Source organism: Astatotilapia calliptera, chromosome 12 (assembly GCF_900246225.1).
Source record: "Astatotilapia calliptera chromosome 12, fAstCal1.2, whole genome shotgun sequence".
Taxonomy (NCBI): Eukaryota; Metazoa; Chordata; class Actinopteri; order Cichliformes; family Cichlidae; genus Astatotilapia; species Astatotilapia calliptera.
In genome coordinates, this window is record NC_039313.1 from 10,547,814 (window position 1) to 10,567,520 (window position 19,707).

At 39.0% G+C, this 19,707-nt stretch overlaps 4 protein-coding genes across 9 annotated transcripts; 3 read left to right on the forward strand and 1 right to left on the reverse strand.

Moving 5' to 3' along the window:
* Positions 1–162: 162 nt before the first annotated feature.
* Positions 163–4,079, forward strand: enkd1 (enkurin domain containing 1). 5 transcript variants are annotated; one of them, XM_026187584.1, is made up of 9 exons: positions 163–558; positions 684–715; positions 964–1,048; positions 1,715–1,939; positions 2,100–2,275; positions 2,363–2,518; positions 2,595–2,737; positions 2,866–3,002; positions 3,536–4,079. In XM_026187584.1, exons 3-9 carry the CDS (start codon positions 964–966, stop codon positions 3,694–3,696), a joined length of 1,083 nt encoding a protein of 360 aa, XP_026043369.1. In that variant the 5' UTR covers positions 163–558; positions 684–715; the 3' UTR covers positions 3,697–4,079. The 5 variants fall into 5 exon arrangements, with proteins under 5 accessions (XP_026043369.1, XP_026043368.1, XP_026043367.1 ...); XM_026187583.1 differs by having other exon boundaries at positions 163–326; positions 448–715; XM_026187582.1 differs by having other exon boundaries at positions 163–715.
* A 204-nt stretch (positions 4,080–4,283) lies between these two features.
* On the forward strand, positions 4,284–9,766 carry polb (polymerase (DNA directed), beta). Its single transcript, XM_026188409.1, has 14 exons — positions 4,284–4,535; positions 4,843–4,900; positions 5,943–6,009; positions 6,383–6,457; positions 6,586–6,644; positions 6,776–6,825; positions 7,129–7,180; positions 7,309–7,363; positions 7,453–7,525; positions 7,607–7,677; positions 7,762–7,848; positions 7,979–8,046; positions 8,361–8,500; positions 8,672–9,766. Exons 1-14 carry the CDS (start codon positions 4,475–4,477, stop codon positions 8,764–8,766), a joined length of 1,011 nt encoding a protein of 336 aa, XP_026044194.1. The 5' UTR covers positions 4,284–4,474; the 3' UTR covers positions 8,767–9,766.
* A 693-nt stretch (positions 9,767–10,459) lies between these two features.
* dynll1 (dynein, light chain, LC8-type 1) lies at positions 10,460–12,587 on the forward strand. Of its 2 annotated transcripts, none has more exons than XM_026188520.1 (3): positions 10,460–10,591; positions 11,344–11,482; positions 12,173–12,587. In XM_026188520.1, exons 2-3 carry the CDS (start codon positions 11,351–11,353, stop codon positions 12,308–12,310), a joined length of 270 nt encoding a protein of 89 aa, XP_026044305.1. In that variant the 5' UTR covers positions 10,460–10,591; positions 11,344–11,350; the 3' UTR covers positions 12,311–12,587. The 2 variants fall into 2 exon arrangements, with proteins under 2 accessions (XP_026044305.1, XP_026044306.1); XM_026188521.1 differs by having other exon boundaries at positions 10,460–10,587.
* Positions 12,588–14,190: 1,603 nt separating this feature from the next.
* rpl6 (ribosomal protein L6) lies at positions 14,191–16,954 on the reverse strand. Its single transcript, XM_026188164.1, has 6 exons — positions 16,781–16,954; positions 16,580–16,678; positions 16,202–16,345; positions 14,793–14,841; positions 14,466–14,650; positions 14,191–14,372 (listed from the first exon to the last, which is right to left on the reverse strand). The coding sequence occupies exons 1-6, from the start codon at positions 16,925–16,927 to the stop codon at positions 14,220–14,222; spliced, it is 777 nt and encodes a 258-aa protein (XP_026043949.1). The 5' UTR covers positions 16,928–16,954; the 3' UTR covers positions 14,191–14,219.
* Between the last annotated feature and the right edge of the window lie 2,753 nt (positions 16,955–19,707).

The following is a 19,707-nucleotide window of genomic DNA, read 5'->3' on the forward strand; positions in this document are numbered from 1 at the left end:
AAGTGCACTCTGGAGTCAATGACAATGACCTCTACCTAATGTCCCCTTCGAATGATTGGGTTTATAAACCCTGAGTTAAGCATGTCAGGCAAACTGGGTACCTCCTGTGTACTTAGGCTGCACGCTCTGACAGACATTTGGTCATATTTATATTTATTTTTGCATTAGCTAAGATTAGGGGGATTGTTAAGATTTGAGTGTAGCTCGATAATTAATTAGAAGAGAGTACTGCTGATCCTGAAAGACAACACGCAGGGTCACTATACCTCCTTATACAAAGCGACAGGATTAAAGGTTTAAAACTGCAGAAACCATTGGATTTAGAGGTTTTAGTTCTGATTACAGTTACTATTGTGTTTTAAGAAGCCCAGCGCTTTGTATTTGTCTTATTCTTTCTGGAATTTGATCGCTGTATACGCTTTTCGATTAATAATATTTGCCCGGCAGCTCTATTTCTGTGTGCGCCTGCTCCGTTGCCATGGTGAGGAGTACTGCAACAAGTGCCGGCGTCATCAGCGTGCGTGAAAACAATCAACTGATAAACAACAGGGGACAGAGGTAAATAGATTACCGTCTCTTCTTTAGCCTAAATGGAGCTGGTTGCAGCGACGTTAAGATTACCTGCAAGTTATTCGTGACTAAACACGTGTGTGTTTTGTATCTTATCCTGAATACGTCGAAAGAAAAGGTGTCGAGGAGATAACTTTACAACGAGGTAATTAACATAGCAATAGTTAGCCTTTAGCAAGCCCTGAAACAGAGGAAGAACATGTATTTCCACTACTATATTCTGAAGAATCACTGTATTCCGATCAGCTGAATTAGGTACAGAAGCTGCTCTTCTGTATAGTCTATATGAGTTGGGTTAATTACTTTTTATTAGAAAGGTGCAGGCCAAATTAAATCAGCAGTCTTACGTGTTTTTAAGTAACATTAGCAAATAATTCACATCGTCTTTTTCAGATGTGTGAGGGACCTTCGTCTATATCTGGGCCAATTCCCCCGGATCCTTCTCTGTTTCCCCAGTACTACAAGCGACCAGCTTCAGGTGGGGTGCAGCCACGTGACTGTGGTGTAATTTTTTTTTTTTTCACACAATCCTTTATTTAGATATTGCAGCATTGAGATATGAGTTGGGGGGTTGTGATAGAAGGATGGCAACTAAAGTGAAAAGGGAAGTTTATAAGATAGTAATGAGACCTGCTGTGATTTGTACTTTGAAGATGGTGGCACTAACAAAAAGACAGGAGGCCAAGTTCGAGGGTGCACAGCTGAAGATGTTTGTTTATTAGAAATGAGTCCATCAGAGGGTCAGCTCAGGCTGAATGGTTTGGAGACAAAGTTAAAGAGCCATAGGGTGAGTTGGTCTGGATAAACCAATATTTTTGGTTTATCCAGACCAAATAACCATGAAAATTGGACTTAAGAAAAGAAAACTAAAAAATCTATAATTATGATCAAAATTAAATACACAGTGGATTTTTAGTGCATGTTTTCTAGGACAGGAATGGCACTGAAACTAATAAAAACTAAACTGAAATGACCAGGCCCACTTTGGATATTAAAATTTCAGTAATTTCAAATAAACTAAAATGGAAAGCTAAATATTTATAATTAAAGGCTTAAAGCTACCCAAAATACTTAAAAACTGCAACAAATATTAAACTCTAATAATTCTAGCTCAAGTTTATTTTATTTTTCTCTTCTCCTCAAGCTCGGGGTCGTTTAGAGGGAAACCACGATGGTACTTTGGCCCTGCTTTCAGGGCCCCTTGCTCCAGATCCTGTGTTGTACCCAGGTTGCTACAGTGCTCGTACCCCAGCACAACACCCCCGCATCAGCCCCAATGCTACCCATATCCTGGAACGAGGTCAGAAAGGGGTTGTAGGGGAATTACTAAAAATAGACAGTATTTCTATCTCTCCTGTTCCAAAACAGAGTAAGTGGGGGTTTTTTTTAAACTACTAGTTATTAAGATTGAACACTGATGTATTAGCTTTTGGTATTTTTTAGCATCTTATTATAGAAAGCATGAAAATAATGAATTTGAATCATTGCATTTGTTAAAAGAAAATTAAGACAGCCTTTCTTACCCTCAGAACAGCGAGTGATGCATGATTTTGGTAAAGAGAACGTCCGTCGACTGCGAGAGATCCAGAAACGTTGCAAAGAGCAGGAGGCTGAGAGAGCACAATCACGTGCTGTTCCAGTTAAAGCTCTTTGGACCGCCTCAAAATACCAGAATGTCCCATCGAGGGTGATGGCTCAGCTGCAGGCAAGAAGCATATCTGTGAAAGATGCCCATCCGTGAGCACTTCATTTTTCCTCATTAGGTTTTGACCAGTCTGTTTCTTTTGTGAAGGTTTCCAGTCCAAGTGTTAAGCCACAGTGTCAAAACTTTCTGAAGGCGCATTCCTATGGTGGGTCTGCTTCCCCACAAAGGCCACAGTCCAAAACTTCACGTGTAGCTGAGCAGCGTCGGGCCTCCTGCAACTCTACACAGGACCTGGACTTGCAAGTGAGAATTGCTAAAGTTTTATTGGAAGTTCACATCTACATTTTAAACATGCTTCTAGAGATTGTTTAAATTGCAGTTACAGGTTCAAGGTCAGACAATAGACTTCATAAAACATAATGCCCGGACTGCAGGAAAAACTGTGATTCGACGGTCCCAGTCACTGACAAACCTCAGAGATAAGCCTGTACCCAGTGCAGTCAAGGGCCAGGTTCCTCAATAGTGAGTGTTATTGAAACCTTCAGTGTCAGTGTGCTTAATGCTCATGATATTTCACCACTAGATACTTTTGACTTTTCTGACACCCTTGTTTTTTTTTTCTCTGCCCTTTGACATTGACACTAATATAGCCTTCAGGAAAGGAAGGAGCAGTGGCGTAAAGAGAAAGAAGAAAGGAGGAGGAATACTCCTGATCCTACGGTCCCAACTGGACACACCTTGATGCCTGAGAATGAGAGACAGGAGACTCTGAAGTCCCTAAAAGAGAGTATGATTCCTCCCTTACATTCATACATGTAGATAACTGCCACGGGAATGCCCGTGATCTCTAAAGATATTACACAGTGCTTTTAACTTGGCAGTGTTGTGTGTGTGTACTGCTTGTACATTAGTCCTAAAATCTAGTAATGGGATGTGGTGGCTGAGCCTTTGGAGTGTGTGTTGAGAAATCCAGGAAGTCTTTTATGAAGCGTGTATCAAGGCTTAGTTGTTGTTGGATCACCACCTTTAAGTTGCAGAAACAATTTTGTTTCTAGTAAAATTCTTTTCTTGGTTTGATTTTTCGTCAGCGATTGTTTCGCCCAGTCCAAACAATCTGGACTATAAATATGGCAAACTAATCCACTGCTGTAGGAAAAAAAAGACTGGGCTGTCAGTCTGTTGAAAAGCCTATTATTTCTTCCTCCGGTGCTCAGCCATCCATCATAATAACAGCAGCTTAGTAAGTACAGTAAATAGTACAGAATGAACATCAGTATTTGCCTCACTAATTATGTGTTTCTGACATTTTTTTTTCTTCAGCCCACCGCTCCCTGGTGACCGAGCTGCTCTCCCTGCCTCTCAAAGCTGACAGTCTGAGTATTCGCTCACGCCGGGCCCAACTTGACTGTAGGCTTTCTGAAATTGAAGAAGCCATAAAAATTTTCTCCAGAGACAGAGTTTTTGTAAAAATAGATTCCTAACACACGAGGAAAAGGAGGGAAGGAAGTGGCTAAGTAAATGTGTTGCTTTATTGAGATTAACTTTCATTTTTTAGTTGCATTAGGTAACATTACGCTGATTGTTGTGAAATTTTTATTTTTTCAAATGTGATTAAATCATTTTGTAAGCTTATTACAAAATACAAAAAACAAAATATTATTGAAGTGATACGATTCTTACGTGAAACTTGTCCTTTATACATGCTGCTCACTTGTATGTAGAAAAGAGAGGCAGATATTGTCCAAACTTACTATCGGAGCATCTTTAGGTGTCATTTGCTGAGATGTCATTTCTTTTGTATGGATGTGCTAATGACTTATGATTGTGACTGCTAATAATTTATAATAAAGAACATTTTTGTGAAGTTATTGTGTTTGTACTTACATCATTTTTGTAACGTGGAATATTAAAACCTACCAAACAATACACTACAGCTTTTTTTTTAAGTTAATTTGATTTCATGAATAAATAGAGAAACACACTAGAACTCAGTAAATTTTGATTGTTCCGTTTCATTTTGTGTCACATTTATACTATAATTATACTAGTTGAAGCAGATGTGAACGCCGTGGCTAACGATGACGGTTTACGCACGCCCCGCCCCCTCTACATTATCGTTCATTGTTTGGCGTGAGAGCTAGCCTAAGCCAACCTGCTAGTAGGAGGCTAGCTGGAAATAAAACGAGCTTCAGGCTCTTGTGCCTACATAAACGCTCATATATCTTTCCAGCGTTTATTTGAGAGACTGTCAGATTCAAAATGAGCAAGAGGAAAGCGCCACAGGAGTCGCTAAATGAGGGAATAACAGACTTTCTCGTCGGTACGTAAGAGATTTTTGAACTCAGCTAACCGTAGCTAGCATGGAAGTTGGGTTCTGTTATTGAATAAAAATACCCACCGTGCTGGTAAACTAACTTTGCACGAGTAGCGGGTATCAAAATATTTTAAATATGGAGTTGTAGTTGTTGGATCTAGTTATCTGGATTACTTACACGTGTGATTTGGTTCGCTCGCTATCTGCCTTGTCATTTAAATGCCTTCTACCTTCAGCTGAATTGGCAGAAGATTAAACTAGCATGAGGGAAATGTGAAGTCTTGCATTGTCCTAACACTGCCTCTGTTTCCAGAATTGGCCAACTACGAGAAAAATGTCAACAGAGCAATACACAAATACAATGCATACAGGTAAGTTCATAATTATGTGAAAACCTGTCCCAGTCACTGGTCTTCATAAAACAAGCGTTTCAAGTGTATTACGTCCACTCAGCCATCAATGATGGTGTTAGTACAACGCCCCCATATTAAAGATTACAGCGTTTATATGACTAAGAATAGACTCATGCTAAAAGCAACATTTTATTGAATTAGAATTTCTTTAAAACACTTAGAGTTAAGAGAAATAACTATTTTTTTTCCTTTTTTTTTTTAGTTGCTAAAAACTACATTATTAGAGTGAACCCCACATGATCGGATATGCAGCACTTCACAGGAAGAACCCCCTTTTAACAGGGGGACCTCCAAAAAGACCTCCAGTAGAACTAGGTTCGGGGAGCCTGTCTGTAGTGACCTGTTTACAACAACAGGAACTTGGAGGTGGTAAAAAAGGAATCATAACATGCATTAGTGGTATATAACACATAAAGTGTTAAAAGAGGTTAACTGAATCATGGGAAGCCCCAGAGCAGGCCTTGTCGTTATCAAAAAGGAAGTTTTATAGTGGAGAGGGTGACTGTCTCTTCAGTAATAAACTGGAAGCTGATTCCACTGGAAAGGGGCTGATGGCTGAAGTCTTTACAACTTTGTTATTTAGGGTCCAGTAAGCCAAGTAAGCCTCCAGTCCGAGAGTGAAGGACTCTGCTGAAATAATAGGCTAGAGTCCAGTCATTCAGGACTTAAAAGGATTTTAAATTTGATTTTGTATTTAGCAGGTAGCCAATTAAGATAAACTATAATAGGAGAAGTATGATCTAGTGTTCTAGTCCACCAGAAAAGCATCGAGTGCAGGATAAACTTTCTGGATTTATGATTAGGTTTTTGCTGTATGCTGTATCACTGGCTTGGTGTACATGATACATTGTTAATTTAATATACAATACACTAAGTAGAATAGCATTGTCATGTTTACACTTATGATCTAAAAGAAATTAACCTAAAGAAAAAGTGGCCTAATTCAATTTTACATATGTTTTTTGCTAAGACTTACATGGTCCCTTTTTTCTGTGCTTAGGAAAGCAGCATCTACGATTTCTAAGTACCCTCACAAAATCAAAAATGGAGAAGAGGCCAAGAAACTGGTATGTATGTATATGTTGTCATAGGCAGACTGATAGATAAAAAATATAAATGAAAGAAATATCTTCTTTCTTAACAAAAGAATTGGCATATAGGACAGCAGATTTCTCTTTGCATGTTGTCAAATCAGAGATCATCTTTGATCCTCTCCATGTGCTTTAAAATCTGTGACTTTCACTGTCACAATGACATTGTTAAACCTGGCAGCACCCCCGTCATTATTTATCTTGTCTACCACTAATGTGCTCATGCTGCTGTTTATGTGATGGCCTCTGTTGTAGCCTGTTTGTCAACAGCTTCTCTGCACATCTTACATAATCACTGCAGATCACACTGCTGAGCAGCAGCCTCATGATTGTTGTCACATTTCAACAGGATGGTGTTGGAGCTAAAATAGCAGAGAAGATTGATGAGTTTCTGCAAACTGGCAAACTTAGGAAACTGGAAAAGGTGAGTCTAAGAATGTGAGATCACATTACTGATGTCACACTGTAAAAATATTTTTTTAATAGTTATTTTTATGTATATGTACTGAGTTATTACACTGACTAATGCGCTACATTTATATCTTCCAACAGATCCGAAACGATGACACTAGCTCTTCCATCAATTTCCTCACCAGAGTTACTGGAATTGGGTATGTTGTTTGGATGTTCAGTCTGTACTTATGATAAAAAAAAATTATATGTTCATATTCAGAATTAAAATATACCAAGTATATTATTCACTTTCTGTTGTAACATTGTATGTGCTTTATGTTCACTTCAGACCTGCTGCTGCAAGGAAGTTTGTTGAAGAAGGGGTGAAGACTTTAGAAGGTTTGTGTAGCATTTGCCTCAAATTAAAATTGATACATATTTTGTGTGGTTAGTATAATTTTTTCTTTTTTTTAGCTTAGTGCCGTGAGCAGGCAACCACACGCCACATGGCTAGAACGCAGCAGGCAAGGTTCAAGCTGACCTGTGGCCCTTTGCTGCATTTCTTTCCCTCTCTTTCTCTCTAATTTCCTGTCCTCTCTACTTACAATCCAGAAAAAAAAGGCAAAGACCAAAAAATAAGTAAATATAGAATAAATTTCAATGAGAAGGATTCTTGATTTTGTTTTTTTGTTTGTTTTTTAGATTTGAAAAAGATCGAGCGCAAGCTAAACCATCATCAACAGATTGGCCTGAAGTAAGTGTGACTAAATGTTCTCCAGATGTTGTCTTGTAGGTTCTTGGTCATCCAGATCATGGTTTGATGTATTTTAAATATTTTGAAAAAATGTTTCAGATATTAAAGTTGTTTTTTGCTGTCTTTAGGTACTTTGAAGAGTTTGAGAAAAGGATTCCAAGAGCTGAAATGGAAAAGATGGAGGTGATCAAGATTTTTATATTTCTAATATCTTTACATGCTTTTTTTTCATACAGACTGCCCTTACACTGTGATTTCTTGTATTTACCCAGACTCTTATTCTTGGAGAGTTGGAGAAAGTTGATCAAGAATATATTGGAACAATCTGTGGAAGCTACAGGAGAGGTATTCGTATCAAGTTACTGGTCCATAGGTTTTAGGTTGCAATACCACTTGAGCCTTTTTAATACTGTTCATAACTTCCAGGTGCTGCATCGAGTGGTGATATTGATATTTTGCTGACCCATCCAAACTACACCTCTCAGACTGAGAAGCAGGTAAGACTTAACTCCATCACTCAGTTTAATTACAGGGTGACATGTCTTTTTAATCTTATTTTTTCTTCTGTTTCTGTTTTGCAGCCAAAACTCCTTCATGCTGTGGTTGAGCATTTGGAGTCCATCGGGTTTGTGACTGACACACTGTCCAAAGGAGACACCAAGTTCATGGTGAGGCATCTTGTTTATTTTCTGTCTTACTGAAGGAGGTACTGATTTGTAATGTAGTTAGTACTGTAACTGCACCCAGTCGCTGTAGCGCATGACTGTGGTCATGATGTTTTGGATCTTGTTTTTCTAGGGAGTCTGCCAGCTGCAGCAGAATGATGAGGATGACGAGGAATACCTTCACAGACGTATTGACATTAGGTGCCCTTCTTTAAATTGGTCATTTACATTTGAAACATTTATACAGGCTCATGGGATTCATTTTGTTGCTTCAGGATTCTTTGTCAAGATTATGTGTAATCATAATTAAGCACTATGCTCTTATGTTTAATTTTGTGTATTTATGGGATCTATTTGTGATGCTGTAATTAAAACAATGCCAGTACTGTTTTTCAAGTACCAGGCATTCCCAGTTATTCAGCACAGACAGTAAAGAGGCAACCCTATTTTTGTATTTGATATTTTAACATGTAGTTTGTTCCTGCTCACTGACAGTCTTTTATTTATTCTCAAAGGTTAATTCCCAAGGATCAGTACTACTGTGGAGTTTTGTATTTTACTGGCAGTGACATCTTCAACAAAAATATGAGGACCCACGCACTGGAGAAGGGCTTCACTCTCAACGAGTACACTATACGACCACTGGGGGTCACTGGTGAGTGTTAGTTCCAAAAAAACAACAACAACGACTAAAACAACAGGAAAAAAACGGAATTTCCTGAACTCTTCTCTAGCTCTGAGCAACATATATATCATTCATCACCAACCAGTGATTCATACTATAAGCTTTTAACATGAGCTGTTTTCCTTTGTGCTTCTGTTGTAGGTATGGCAGGGGAGCCTCTGTTGGTGAATAGTGAGAAAGACATCTTTGATTACATCCAGTACAAATACAGAGAGCCGAAGGATCGCAGCGAGTGAAGCAAAGGACAGCTTTACAGTTAGATCTGGAATTAAAGCCACAATTCTCCTAAAAGAAAAGAACTAAAAAAAATAAATGTTTCCTGGTGTGTTACTCTTATCCCTGCTTAGCCATGACATTTATAGAAAATAATGTGAAACAATTTTAATTTGTTTTAATTTTCTTCCCCAGTCATGATATTATGATATAAACATGACAATGCTTTGAAAGAAAAATTACCTGAGGTTTAATTCTTCACAGTCAGGCATTTGCATCAGTTTTTAAACAGATTTTTGAAATCATCTTCATTAGTAATTTATTATGTCTTTATTTTACCTCATATGTACCTTTTAATTTTTGATAAGCCAAAAAAAGGATAATGACCTGCAAGAAGTAATTACTGTTGACTGGCTCCTGTTACATTTGTTCAGCATCACAAACGATGAAGACTGTGGTCATCAGAGCATTCCCCTCGACAACAGTGCTCTTTAACACTTTGCTTTAGTTGTGCAAGGTTTTTAAATTATAGTTTTTTATATATTATTGTATTTTTGTTTTCTACTTTGGGCAGACCAATTGGAAATTATAAGGGAACATGCAAGGAATTTATGATTCACAGGCTAGGCTGGTTATTTACAAATACAACTGGTTTGGGACAAAATTGGCATTGAAATCTTTTGACAAATTAGTTGTTTTGGTGGGGTTTTAGTTTGTATATTTGTTTTACTCCATTGCTGTGTGACTGCACTGGTAGAGTTGAGTAATCTATTTTGTGTGAAACAAATCTATGTAGTGAAGGTTACCACAATCATATCTTCAACGCTTTGTTTTTGAAAGGGGATAGACTAAAGATGCAAAACTTGAATATTTGAATTAAGATAAAACTTAACAACTTACAATATGTTTTACATGTTTACGCAAACGTGTCAGAAAATATTTAAGAAAAAAAGGATCTGTGAGGTTAATGCAAATTGTTCATTTTCTGTATGTATGAGTGTAGTAAATGCAATACAAAAACCATATTTGTATTTTTATTTATTTATATTTATTATAACATTTAAAATCTAATGTAAATCACTAGGTAATAGTTCATATACCATATTCATGACATAACCCTTGGGATATAAGCTGAAAGCCATATTTTCAACGATTATGGTTTGTTTACTGCAGGCAACTTTTTCCAGGTACGTCGCATTTACCAAAAACTGTTTCTATGGGCTATTTGTGTTCGTTTGTTTTTCCCCCTTATATACAACAGGTTTGTTTTTGTTTTTTTGTTTGTTTTTATTTCGTAGGTTTTAAGTTAAATTATGTTAATGTAAATATGAGTGAATAATTTAGAGATATATTATTTTTCTTATGCTACTCTGGCATTAAAAATAATGTCGTAACGACGATAAGACGACTAGAAAGAAATTTCAAGTACTCTGGCATTAAGTTTTTTGGTTTGTTTTTTATTTCTCTTACAAAACAATTAATTTAAACGACAGAAAAATACAACTTTTTAACTTAATTGTGAATTTTTTTTGTAAAAGAGGTAAATTAATTTGTTGTACATCCTAATAGTGGTATAAGTTATTTACAACGATTGCCACGGCAACAGCAGCAACCGCAAGGCATGATGGGTTGAAATAAAATGCAAGCAGAAATACCAGCAAGATAGGCCCGAGTCAGCCAATGATGGCGCTTTGTGCATTAATATCAGCCAATCGGAACTCGTCGAGCCAGCAGTCTCTTACTGCTACACACCCACGTTACTTTTGTGTCAACCACTTCGCGGGAGTTGTCACTTCAGGAGCGGTCATCTCTTTAAAACTAGAGAAACAGTATACGAGAGACTAGTAGGTAAATCAACCAATTCGCATGAAGAAATTTGATTTTAATTAAATATCTTGCAAATGTTACTGAAGCCGTGATGTTTGCGTGTAACGTTAACTGATGTTTGTTCCTTTTTTCTTATTCGGGATGAATGATCAGCTAGTTATGGTGCTTGAGCTAATTAACGCATCATCATCGCTTGTGCATGTGGCCATGTGTTTGCTAGGAAACCACTCTCCTGTTGACACCTTACTTCAGATTAAGTACTGTTTTTGACAAACGTTACGTTTTAACGGGAGCTGTGGATGTATTATTTTGATAACTTATGCACCGAAGTAGATAGCGACAGGCGTCCATTCTCACTGTTTTCTAACGTAGGACAGTTGAAGCAATGTGGTTTAATTTGTGCAGTCTGATTTCACAGGCTTGTGGCTGAAATCTCGGAAAATGTGAGACTATATAATCGCAATGTCCTGCGTATCCATAGAAACTACGCAGAGCGCGCGTCCAGCGAGCCTGCAGCTGATTGAAGTTATGCAACACTCGTAGAAAAAGCTAGCTCAAATATTATGTATCAGGTATTATGTAATACCGGCGTCGTCACTAAAATAGGCGTTTTTCCCCTTCTTATTCTGTCGCTAGTCTTGAAGCAGTTAAAGGCTTGAGTCAGACAATGATGAGGACTCTTAGGATGCTCAGGCTCTCCAGTCAGCGGTATTGTGTGCGTGCCAGTGTGCCTGTGAGGATGATGAATTCACCGCTGTGTTTTGGTTTCCCAGGGCAACCATGTCTGACAGAAAGGCAGTGATCAAAAATGCCGACATGTCGGAGGACATGCAGCAGGACGCCGTGGAGTGTGCCACTCAGGCCCTGGAGAAGTACAATATCGAGAAAGACATCGCTGCATATATTAAAAAGGTAAAGCTAAACAGAAAACATTTTTAAAAAGCACAAACTAGGCTGTACTTAAGCATGCAGGCAAAATCTGGAAGACTGAGGCTATTTTTGCACTCAACCATCCTGTGCATCATTGCAAGTTACATACCCTGCCCGGTATTTGCAATTGTTTCCTCTCTTCCTGAGGAAACCTGTTCCTCTCGAACTGTCTGTCCTTCAGAAGCCTCATGCCCACATTCTTTAGCTCTGTGGTGTAGGGAAAGAAACCAATATCATAAGGAATTTGGGATCAGTGATTTCTTGCAGCTCTTTTTGTATATGTTTGTATCTGACCAGATATTTTACCTTGAATGGGTGGAAAATGTCATCTAAACTTAGCTGTCACACTAGGCCACCCAGTGTATTTCTCCAAATTCAGTGCTTTCCGTTACCCCTGCCCAATGATTGGGGGGGAGGCTTAAATTGGATTTCTTGATTATTTTTTTTTTTTAAAGAATAATCTGAAAATATGGTTCATGATCTGGTCAGATAATTTTTACTACAATGTAATCAGTGCAAGAAATCTTCACCTGTTTGAGAGGGGGGGAAAAAAACAAGACTTTTGACCATCACCTTGTCTTAAATAGGATTTGCAGGCATTGTCTTACCCGCTTAACATTTGTGCACTTTTTTAAAAAAAAAATATATTTTTTTATTTTTTGTTCCACTCAGGAGTTTGACAAGAAGTATAACCCAACCTGGCACTGCATCGTTGGGAGGAACTTTGGCAGTTACGTGACTCATGAGACGAAGCATTTCATTTACTTCTACTTGGGTCAGGTGGCCATTCTGCTGTTTAAGTCTGGCTGAGAGGGGAGGAGAAAGCGTTTTCCCGACACCAGCTGACCATATACAATACGGACTGACTCCACAAAAGGCACTTATCATTCCTTGGCAAGGGGCCGCTGCCTTTTTCTGTGCTGCTTTCTACTTTGTTGTTTTTGAAGATTTAAAACAAAAAAAACAAACTAAAAACTAAAACGTGGCCATGTTAAAGAGATGAAACACTTGTATTTATTTTTGTCTTGTTACATTAGACATGTCATTTTTTTAATTAAAGTATAGCTGTTAAGCTGTTTGGGTCCAATGCCTGCTGTGGTCATTTCACTCAATTTCAGTTTTCAGATTGGTTAATGTGACTATCTTGCATACTGAGGCCACATCTATAACTCCGCCATCAACAAGATGATCATGACTTGTGCCACTCCCAGTCTCTTTCCAGGATGGTGTAATGGGGTTACATTTGTACAGGATGAGTGGTTTCCAATCTGTGCTTCCTCAGGTCTTGATATGACAAAGCGTCTTTCAGTTCATTAAATCCATTAAATGATGAGTCACAGGGTTCTGTTCCAATGCATTATCCTTGGATAAAGCGGGAAAACATTGCATATATATCCATTACTATTCAGGTGACGCCTAGCTTTAATCATAAAGCCAGATGTTTCAAATTGAAGTACATGTGTTTTTAGGGTTTTATTCTAAATTGACACAAAAGTGAGGCTATTGTACTAAGTCATAAAAAGTCTTAGAAATGTCTACATTTACTTTAAGTAACATTACCTTGACCGCACCCATGACTTTGATCATTATGTCCTCAAATGTTCATATGTAGAATTGCTTTTTAACATTTGTTCAGCATCCCAAACAGAGCCTTCAGCTCTCTCTTCTGTGGAACCAACTTAGTTTGGAATTAGAAAGACAAACACCATCTTTACTTTTTAGATTAGGCTTAAAACGTATCTTCTTCATAAAGCTCTTAGTATGGCTTAATCAGTTGATCCTGAATCCTCCCTTTTCATTGACCTCTTTGTCCTTCCACTCACCTGGTAGCTCACAGGTGTCAAACTCCAGGCCTTTAGGGTCTGTGTCCTGCAGGTTTTAGACGTGTCCTTGATCCAACACAGCTGATTTAAATGGTAAAATCACCTCCTCAACATGTCTCGAAGTTCCCCAGAGGCCTGGTAATGAACTAATCATTTGATTCAAATGTGTTGAGATCTAAAACCTGTACGACACCAGCCCTTGTGGTCTGGAGTTTCCACACCCCTGTAGGCTCAAGCTTCAAATTCTGGTGAGTTGCAGGTGAAGATTTTTTCCTGGTCAGGAGAGCAACCAGAAGATTGAAGGAGGGGTGTATCATATACAAGACAGGGTGAATAGTTTGGAGAACATAAGAGGCAAGACATTAATGCCAGGAGAGAGAGAATATATTGTTAAATTTGTGCCAAACATGAGACCAAGGAGGATGAAAAGTGCACGCAAAACAAAAAGGCAAAAGGCTATATGGAGAGATTATCCACTGTAGTGACCCCTTAAGAGTACAGCTAGAACACTTCTCTGCTCATCCATATCATCTTGATCTCACCTCATAGCCAATCAACATGAGTTGTCCATAGGTTGAACTCACCCCTAATCCTATTCATCAACCTCATCTCCTGTCTTCAGTGTTTGTTTCAGTCTCCAAACCACAAACATAGCTGGCCTCAACCACCTTGGTAAACATTCGCTTTCATTGTTGCTACTATGTTTTTAAAATCACATCACTTCTGATACTTCTCCACCCTTTGTTGCTTTGGATAGTTGAGCCATATAGATGGACGTGTATATTACAATGTGCTACTGAATTGGCCAGGTTAATTATTAAGGACCATATGCAAAGAATTTAAGTAAAAACCAGATGAGACATGGCATGAAGCGGTCACTGTTTATTTCAACACATTTAGAAAACCAGCTTGTGAGGGTAGACGCCATTAGACAGGAAGAAGGAAGAGCGCAGGTACCCTTGCAGCTGAGGTACTTTCTTGATAAGGGGCAACAGCTGAGAATCAACGGCTTTCTGGTCCTCCTTCCTCTGCTCTGTCAGCTGGAATTTCTGTACGTGAAGAAAACCAACGAGTCAGTCGTTTTTAATCCAAAAGCTCATTTTCAGTACAGTAAAAATTCAGAATATATATATATATATTACCTCTTTTTCTGTATCAAAGATTTCTCCCTCCTGGTGACGTGGCCTCCTCAGCTTCTTCTTCTTGAAGTAGGCATCGTTGAGGGTTTTGGGGATCTTCATACCAGAGATGTCAATTTTGGTGTTTGTGGCAATCACAAACTTCTGGTGGGCCCTGCGCACGGGGACTCTGTTCAGGGCAAGAGGGCCTGTGCAAAGGAAACAAAGATTACAAGAGTTTAATAGATGCTCAACATCTTTTTTGTAATTTAATTTATTACAGGTTCTACTGCCATGTGCATAACTGTGAAGTAATGACAGTATTTAAAGAAGAACAAAACCCATCCTTACCAGTGACGAGCAGGAGACCACTGGAGAGCTGCTTCAGGAAGACCACGCGCTGAAATAAAAAGTGCAATTTAAGCATTAAAGAATTAAGAATTAACATTATGGCATCCATTGCTCCATATATCCTGTGTCAACATGAATAAGACCATTTTAACTATGGTAGTGGGTAGACCAGTTTAATAACCTCAGTCGGCTTTAATGCCAAGTTATTAAGATTGGAGAAAAGTAATATTTTTGACGTGCTCTCCTAATTTTAATGAAGGGCCTCTCTGCCTCTCAGTTCCACAGCTGAAGCATTATTTAGGTCAGCCGCAGTTTGAAGTGTGTGGGAACGCTCGCTTCCATAACTCGCCCATGCAGCATTCAAGAGTAGGAGCGACAATGTCTGTGGTAGTGAGGGTGTGATTATGGTGATGTACCCAGTGTGTTTGATAAGCAACCTTCAGCAGGTTTATTTTCAGGAAAAATGTATCTGATACCATGTGTTTTGCATCTATTCACTGGTTTGTTTGTTTTTTTAAATTAAAGTTCTATGATAATTTATGGCAGAAAATAATGCTCAACAGATCATTAGCAAACTGCTGAAATATGCCTCAGCTTGGGTTCTTTTGGTAAAGTCCATTAACTGTAGACTGAGTGCTTCACTGGCGTGTTCATGCAGTGATGCAGTTCACGTTCAATGTAGTTTATATTTGACATGAACTGCCTGCTAGCCCTATAAAACTAACTCATTAATATTACTATGAAAATTCTTCTATAATGAACTAAACTATGAATTGCAAACAAAACATGACCGACACCAAAGCTATCACTGCTATGGATCCTTCATATGGCATGAAGGCAGTTTCCAACTGTGGAGGATTTGTTTTTGCTCTTCTAGAGTAACAAAGCCAACAGATTTACACGATATTAAATTTTTCATGGCTCAGAATGGGCCTTAGAGGGAACCACAAATAGGTACCAATCTAACTTCCAGTGACATTTCTGTCCATTTGAAAAACAAAAGTGTCCATTATGGTTCAGTATACAAGACCAACATTAACAAAACTCATGACTATGCCCTTTGGGGTTGACTAAGTCTTCTATGGGTGACAGTTTTTGTTTTGTTTTTTGATTACATAATACCTAAAAATAAATAAATAAATATAACACCTCGTGATTCCAGCAAGTTTTAACTTATGGCAAGCAGAGCTGATTTGGTCCTAAAGCAAGATCCTTGCTCTTATGACACCCAGAGTGGACTTTCCACTAAAGATAAACCAGGTGACATTGAAACAGAATATTCATCTGTAATGTGACATCATCAACTGATGCTACAGCCTGAAAAAGTCAGCCTGTGTGAAGCTGCAAGTGCTCCTGCTAATTGATGAGACTGACTCATTATTGAGGCATATGCCAGAAACTGTTGTCACCTTTCCACGGTGGCGCCCAGTGAGCAGAATGAGGACAGTTCCTGGTGTGATGGAGGCACGCAGGTTCCTCTTGTGCTGGGAGAAGGGCTTGATCCCATGGCTCTTCAGTTTACGGGGCACGTCCTCTGTGGGGTAGTAGCGGGGCTGTCGGAGTAGAAAATAAAACTTTAGATTGCTGTTGTATGTTGTTGTCAATATATAAACTTTATGGACAAATGTTTGCCTCCAAAAAACCACAACATGACCACAAGGCAATAAACATACTCTATTAAAAACACTGTGCATTAACTGTGTCTGTGTTTGAACAGACAGAATTCCAAATTTTATCTACATAAAACAAATCTTAATAGAAAGGACAAATGTATATGCATTACTCACCATCTTGCGCAGTTTGACAACACGAGTGCCTCCGTTCTTGTCTCCTCCAACGGTTTTGACGACAGTGGCCTTGGGTCTAGCCTGGATCTTCTTTTCCACCTGAAGGAGAACAAATTACCATCAAAACAAGTGGCAAAGAAAAAGTGGCATGCCTTTGACCATTATTAAACAATTTGTGTGGTGTCAAAGGTCTGCCCTTACCTTGGTCTCAGTGGTTTTGGTCTTCCTCTTGTACATGGCCCTGCGAGCATACATAGCGGACCGGGAGTAGCGACCGATGCCCCGGGCCAGAACCGGGTTCCGGCTCCCGTGCTTCTTCTTCTTGGCAGCTTTGTCTCCCTCTGCCATCTGACACAAAGTAAAAAGAAGGTAGATGTTTGTTAGGGTCTCAGATGAGCAATGATTTATGATACCACAGTGATGTTATTGGAATGTGTTCCTAGGTTTATTGCACTAACAACAGCAGAACAGCAATGTATTAAGACCTTAAACTCTAAGCTGTTGTGCTGCTTGCATTTCTGCACAAACTATTAGTAAGCACCAGTAAACACTAATAAACTATAAAGTACTATGAAAATGATTTGGCTGGTTACTACCAAAGAGCCATCATAAATGCAGAAGCATGACAAGTAACGCTGGCTAGCCGTTAGCAACTTTCCGGGCTAACCAGCCATTTCTCGTCTTCATTTACAATTAGACAAAATTGATTTCTTAACATTTCCAAGTTTAAATGAAATACCCAAACAACGACAGCGAATAAGTGGAATGAATAAAACCGAAGACTGAAGAAAGACGACACGTTTCAACCACCAGCCTTGCTAACGTTACAGGCTGTACGGAGGCTAGCCGGCGGCCTAAACCTGCACATCTAAGCATATCTACAGTAACATGAAGAATAAATCATGGCAATAATGATGTCTACCGTATAGTCTAAACATAATGAATCGTCTCATGATAGTTGGAGAGAGTATTTTTTATTCTCTAACACGGATGAAAGCAGATTTCTTTCCCACAGTAACACGAAGGCAAGGCTGTCTTACCTTTGCTATGAAAAAAAGACCGACATCCGGGCATGTGACGTATATAAGGACGCTGGGCAATGGCGTTGACGTAATTACGTTGTTTACATGACGTGATGGTACTTGTAGTCCACATAATGATTTTCTGTTGCTCTAGTCCCATTTCCATAAATACCTCCTCGGATCGACTCGGCACGGTTTTTCATAGCACCTGGTACCAGGTATTATTTAGTACCTGTTCTGCCAAAGTTCCAAGCCATCTGAGCAGTTCATAAATTGTGACATTGTCAGACTGCATGCCACCGATTGGCTGGGTCACAGGCGTTACTCAATGATTAATAAGAGCATTTCGTTCACGAATATCAACACCGCCATTTTTGAAATCCTGCAATGAGGGAAATGGCTACAAAAAACAATCCCATGTTCCCAGAGTCTGACGAAAAGACACAGACAGAGCAGCAGGTATATTCTTGACTGGACGTTCACCTTTGTTGTAGCATTCATCTTCATGTTAATTACACCTCGAGACCATGCACATTTCGAGGTACTACACTGTAATAGAAAATCATTTGATCCAAGTCTAGTGGCGAGTCGGCCCAAATAGGTTCGAATGGAAAAGGAGCTTATGTAGCATAGGCGAGTTTAGACCCTTCTCCATAAGAGCACCACAAAAAAATAACTATATTAAAACTACAGCGTGGGCCATTTATATGGATACACCATAATAAAATGGGAACGGTTGGTGATATTAAAGTCCGGTTTGTGGCACATTAGTATATGTGAGGGGGCAAACCATCTTGAGGAGTACTCCTCAAGATGTGCAGTTAATAAAAGGACAGGTAATGTTTGTCACGCTGTTGCACACACAGTACGCTCATTTGTTTCAGTTCGTCAGTTGCAACAAGACAATAAGCTAATACTCCTGGGTGCTATACACTACTTTCCTGATTATATACCAGCTAGCCCAACTTCAGTAACCCTACAAACGTCACTGCTGTTTAGTTTTCTGTCTTCATTTATGCTGGAAGTGATAACAGAGCTGTACGTTTTAATTTGTTTCCAAAACCCCGCAGTCAGGACATGCTATATTGTATTTAGATAGAAGCTAGCGAGCTAACTCCCTGCTAACTTCTAACTCTGTTAAATGTCATAAATTCCGTTTTCATGGATGCCTGGATGTTAAACTCAATTGTTACACCTGGTAGAGCAGAACGCTGATCATTTTATTAAAGATGAAAGACTTTAGACAGTTTTTCAACTCTCAGTAATGCCATAGTGATCGTTTGATGTTTGATATATGGACCTGCTTTGGAGTTTAGGTCCAGACACGGCTAGTGACGTCAGACTGAACAACCGGATAGGAAGAGGGCCATGTGACACATCAAACTTATTGGTAATGTCACAAGAAAAACAAAGGTGTGCATGGTTTCAACGTAACTTTATTCTTTCATGAGTTATTTACAAGTTTCTGACCACATATAAAATGTGTTCAATGTGCTGCCCATTGTGTTGGATTGTCAATGCATCTAGGAATGCTCGGACCTGGCACCCATAATCAGTGTTGGGAAGGTTACTTTTAAAATGTATTCCATTACAGATTACAGAATACATGCCCAAAATGTATTCTGTAACGTATCCCGTTAAGTTACTCCATGAGAGTAACGTATTCTGAATACTTTGGATAACTTAATATATTATCATGCTGTTTACAACTACATGAATGTACTATTGCTGTGATTTATTACTGTTACTGAAGGTCTGTGGCTTCAAACCGTAGTAAAGGGACCTCTGGCTAATACGGTGCGTTCTGTGTCGAGCTCGTAGCCGAAAAATAGCTTTACTTTGTTGTGTGGGTCAACTTTGCTTGTGAGAGACAGAGAGAGGCGTTGAAAGGCTGCTCCAACGGAACTTATTGTTTTTGGAGGAAAACACGAACACGGTGTACAGTCGAGTCTTAATAGCTTACTTACAACTGGGCTCATCAGACACTCTTCTTGGCTGCAGTGGTTATTATTATATTTACATGCTTCCAGCTCGATGACAGCTCGTACTTTTCCTTTTTTTCCCTCCTCGTGCTCACAGACACATAACGGGTATGGCAGTCCATTC

Coding starts and splice junctions, on each gene's coding strand:
- enkd1 (XM_026187582.1), top strand. CDS start 964: ATGTGTGAGGGACCTTCGTCTATATCTGGGCCAATTCCCCCGGATCCT. Junction 2,738..2,865: donor AAGGGCCAGGTTCCTCAATA/GTGAGTGTTATT, acceptor ACACTAATATAG/CCTTCAGGAAAGGAAGGAGC. Junction 3,003..3,535: donor TCTGAAGTCCCTAAAAGAGA/GTATGATTCCTC, acceptor TTTTTTCTTCAG/CCCACCGCTCCCTGGTGACC.
- polb (XM_026188409.1), top strand. CDS start 4,475: ATGAGCAAGAGGAAAGCGCCACAGGAGTCGCTAAATGAGGGAATAACA. Junction 7,526..7,606: donor CTGTGGAAGCTACAGGAGAG/GTATTCGTATCA, acceptor CATAACTTCCAG/GTGCTGCATCGAGTGGTGAT. Junction 8,047..8,360: donor CACAGACGTATTGACATTAG/GTGCCCTTCTTT, acceptor TTATTCTCAAAG/GTTAATTCCCAAGGATCAGT.
- dynll1 (XM_026188520.1), top strand. CDS start 11,351: ATGTCTGACAGAAAGGCAGTGATCAAAAATGCCGACATGTCGGAGGAC. Junction 11,483..12,172: donor TCGCTGCATATATTAAAAAG/GTAAAGCTAAAC, acceptor TGTTCCACTCAG/GAGTTTGACAAGAAGTATAA.
- rpl6 (XM_026188164.1), bottom strand. CDS start 16,927: ATGGCAGAGGGAGACAAAGCTGCCAAGAAGAAGAAGCACGGGAGCCGG. Junction 14,651..14,792: donor TGGTCTCCTGCTCGTCACTG/GTAAGGATGGGT, acceptor TCCTTTGCACAG/GCCCTCTTGCCCTGAACAGA. Junction 14,373..14,465: donor TCTTTGATACAGAAAAAGAG/GTAATATATATA, acceptor CTTCACGTACAG/AAATTCCAGCTGACAGAGCA.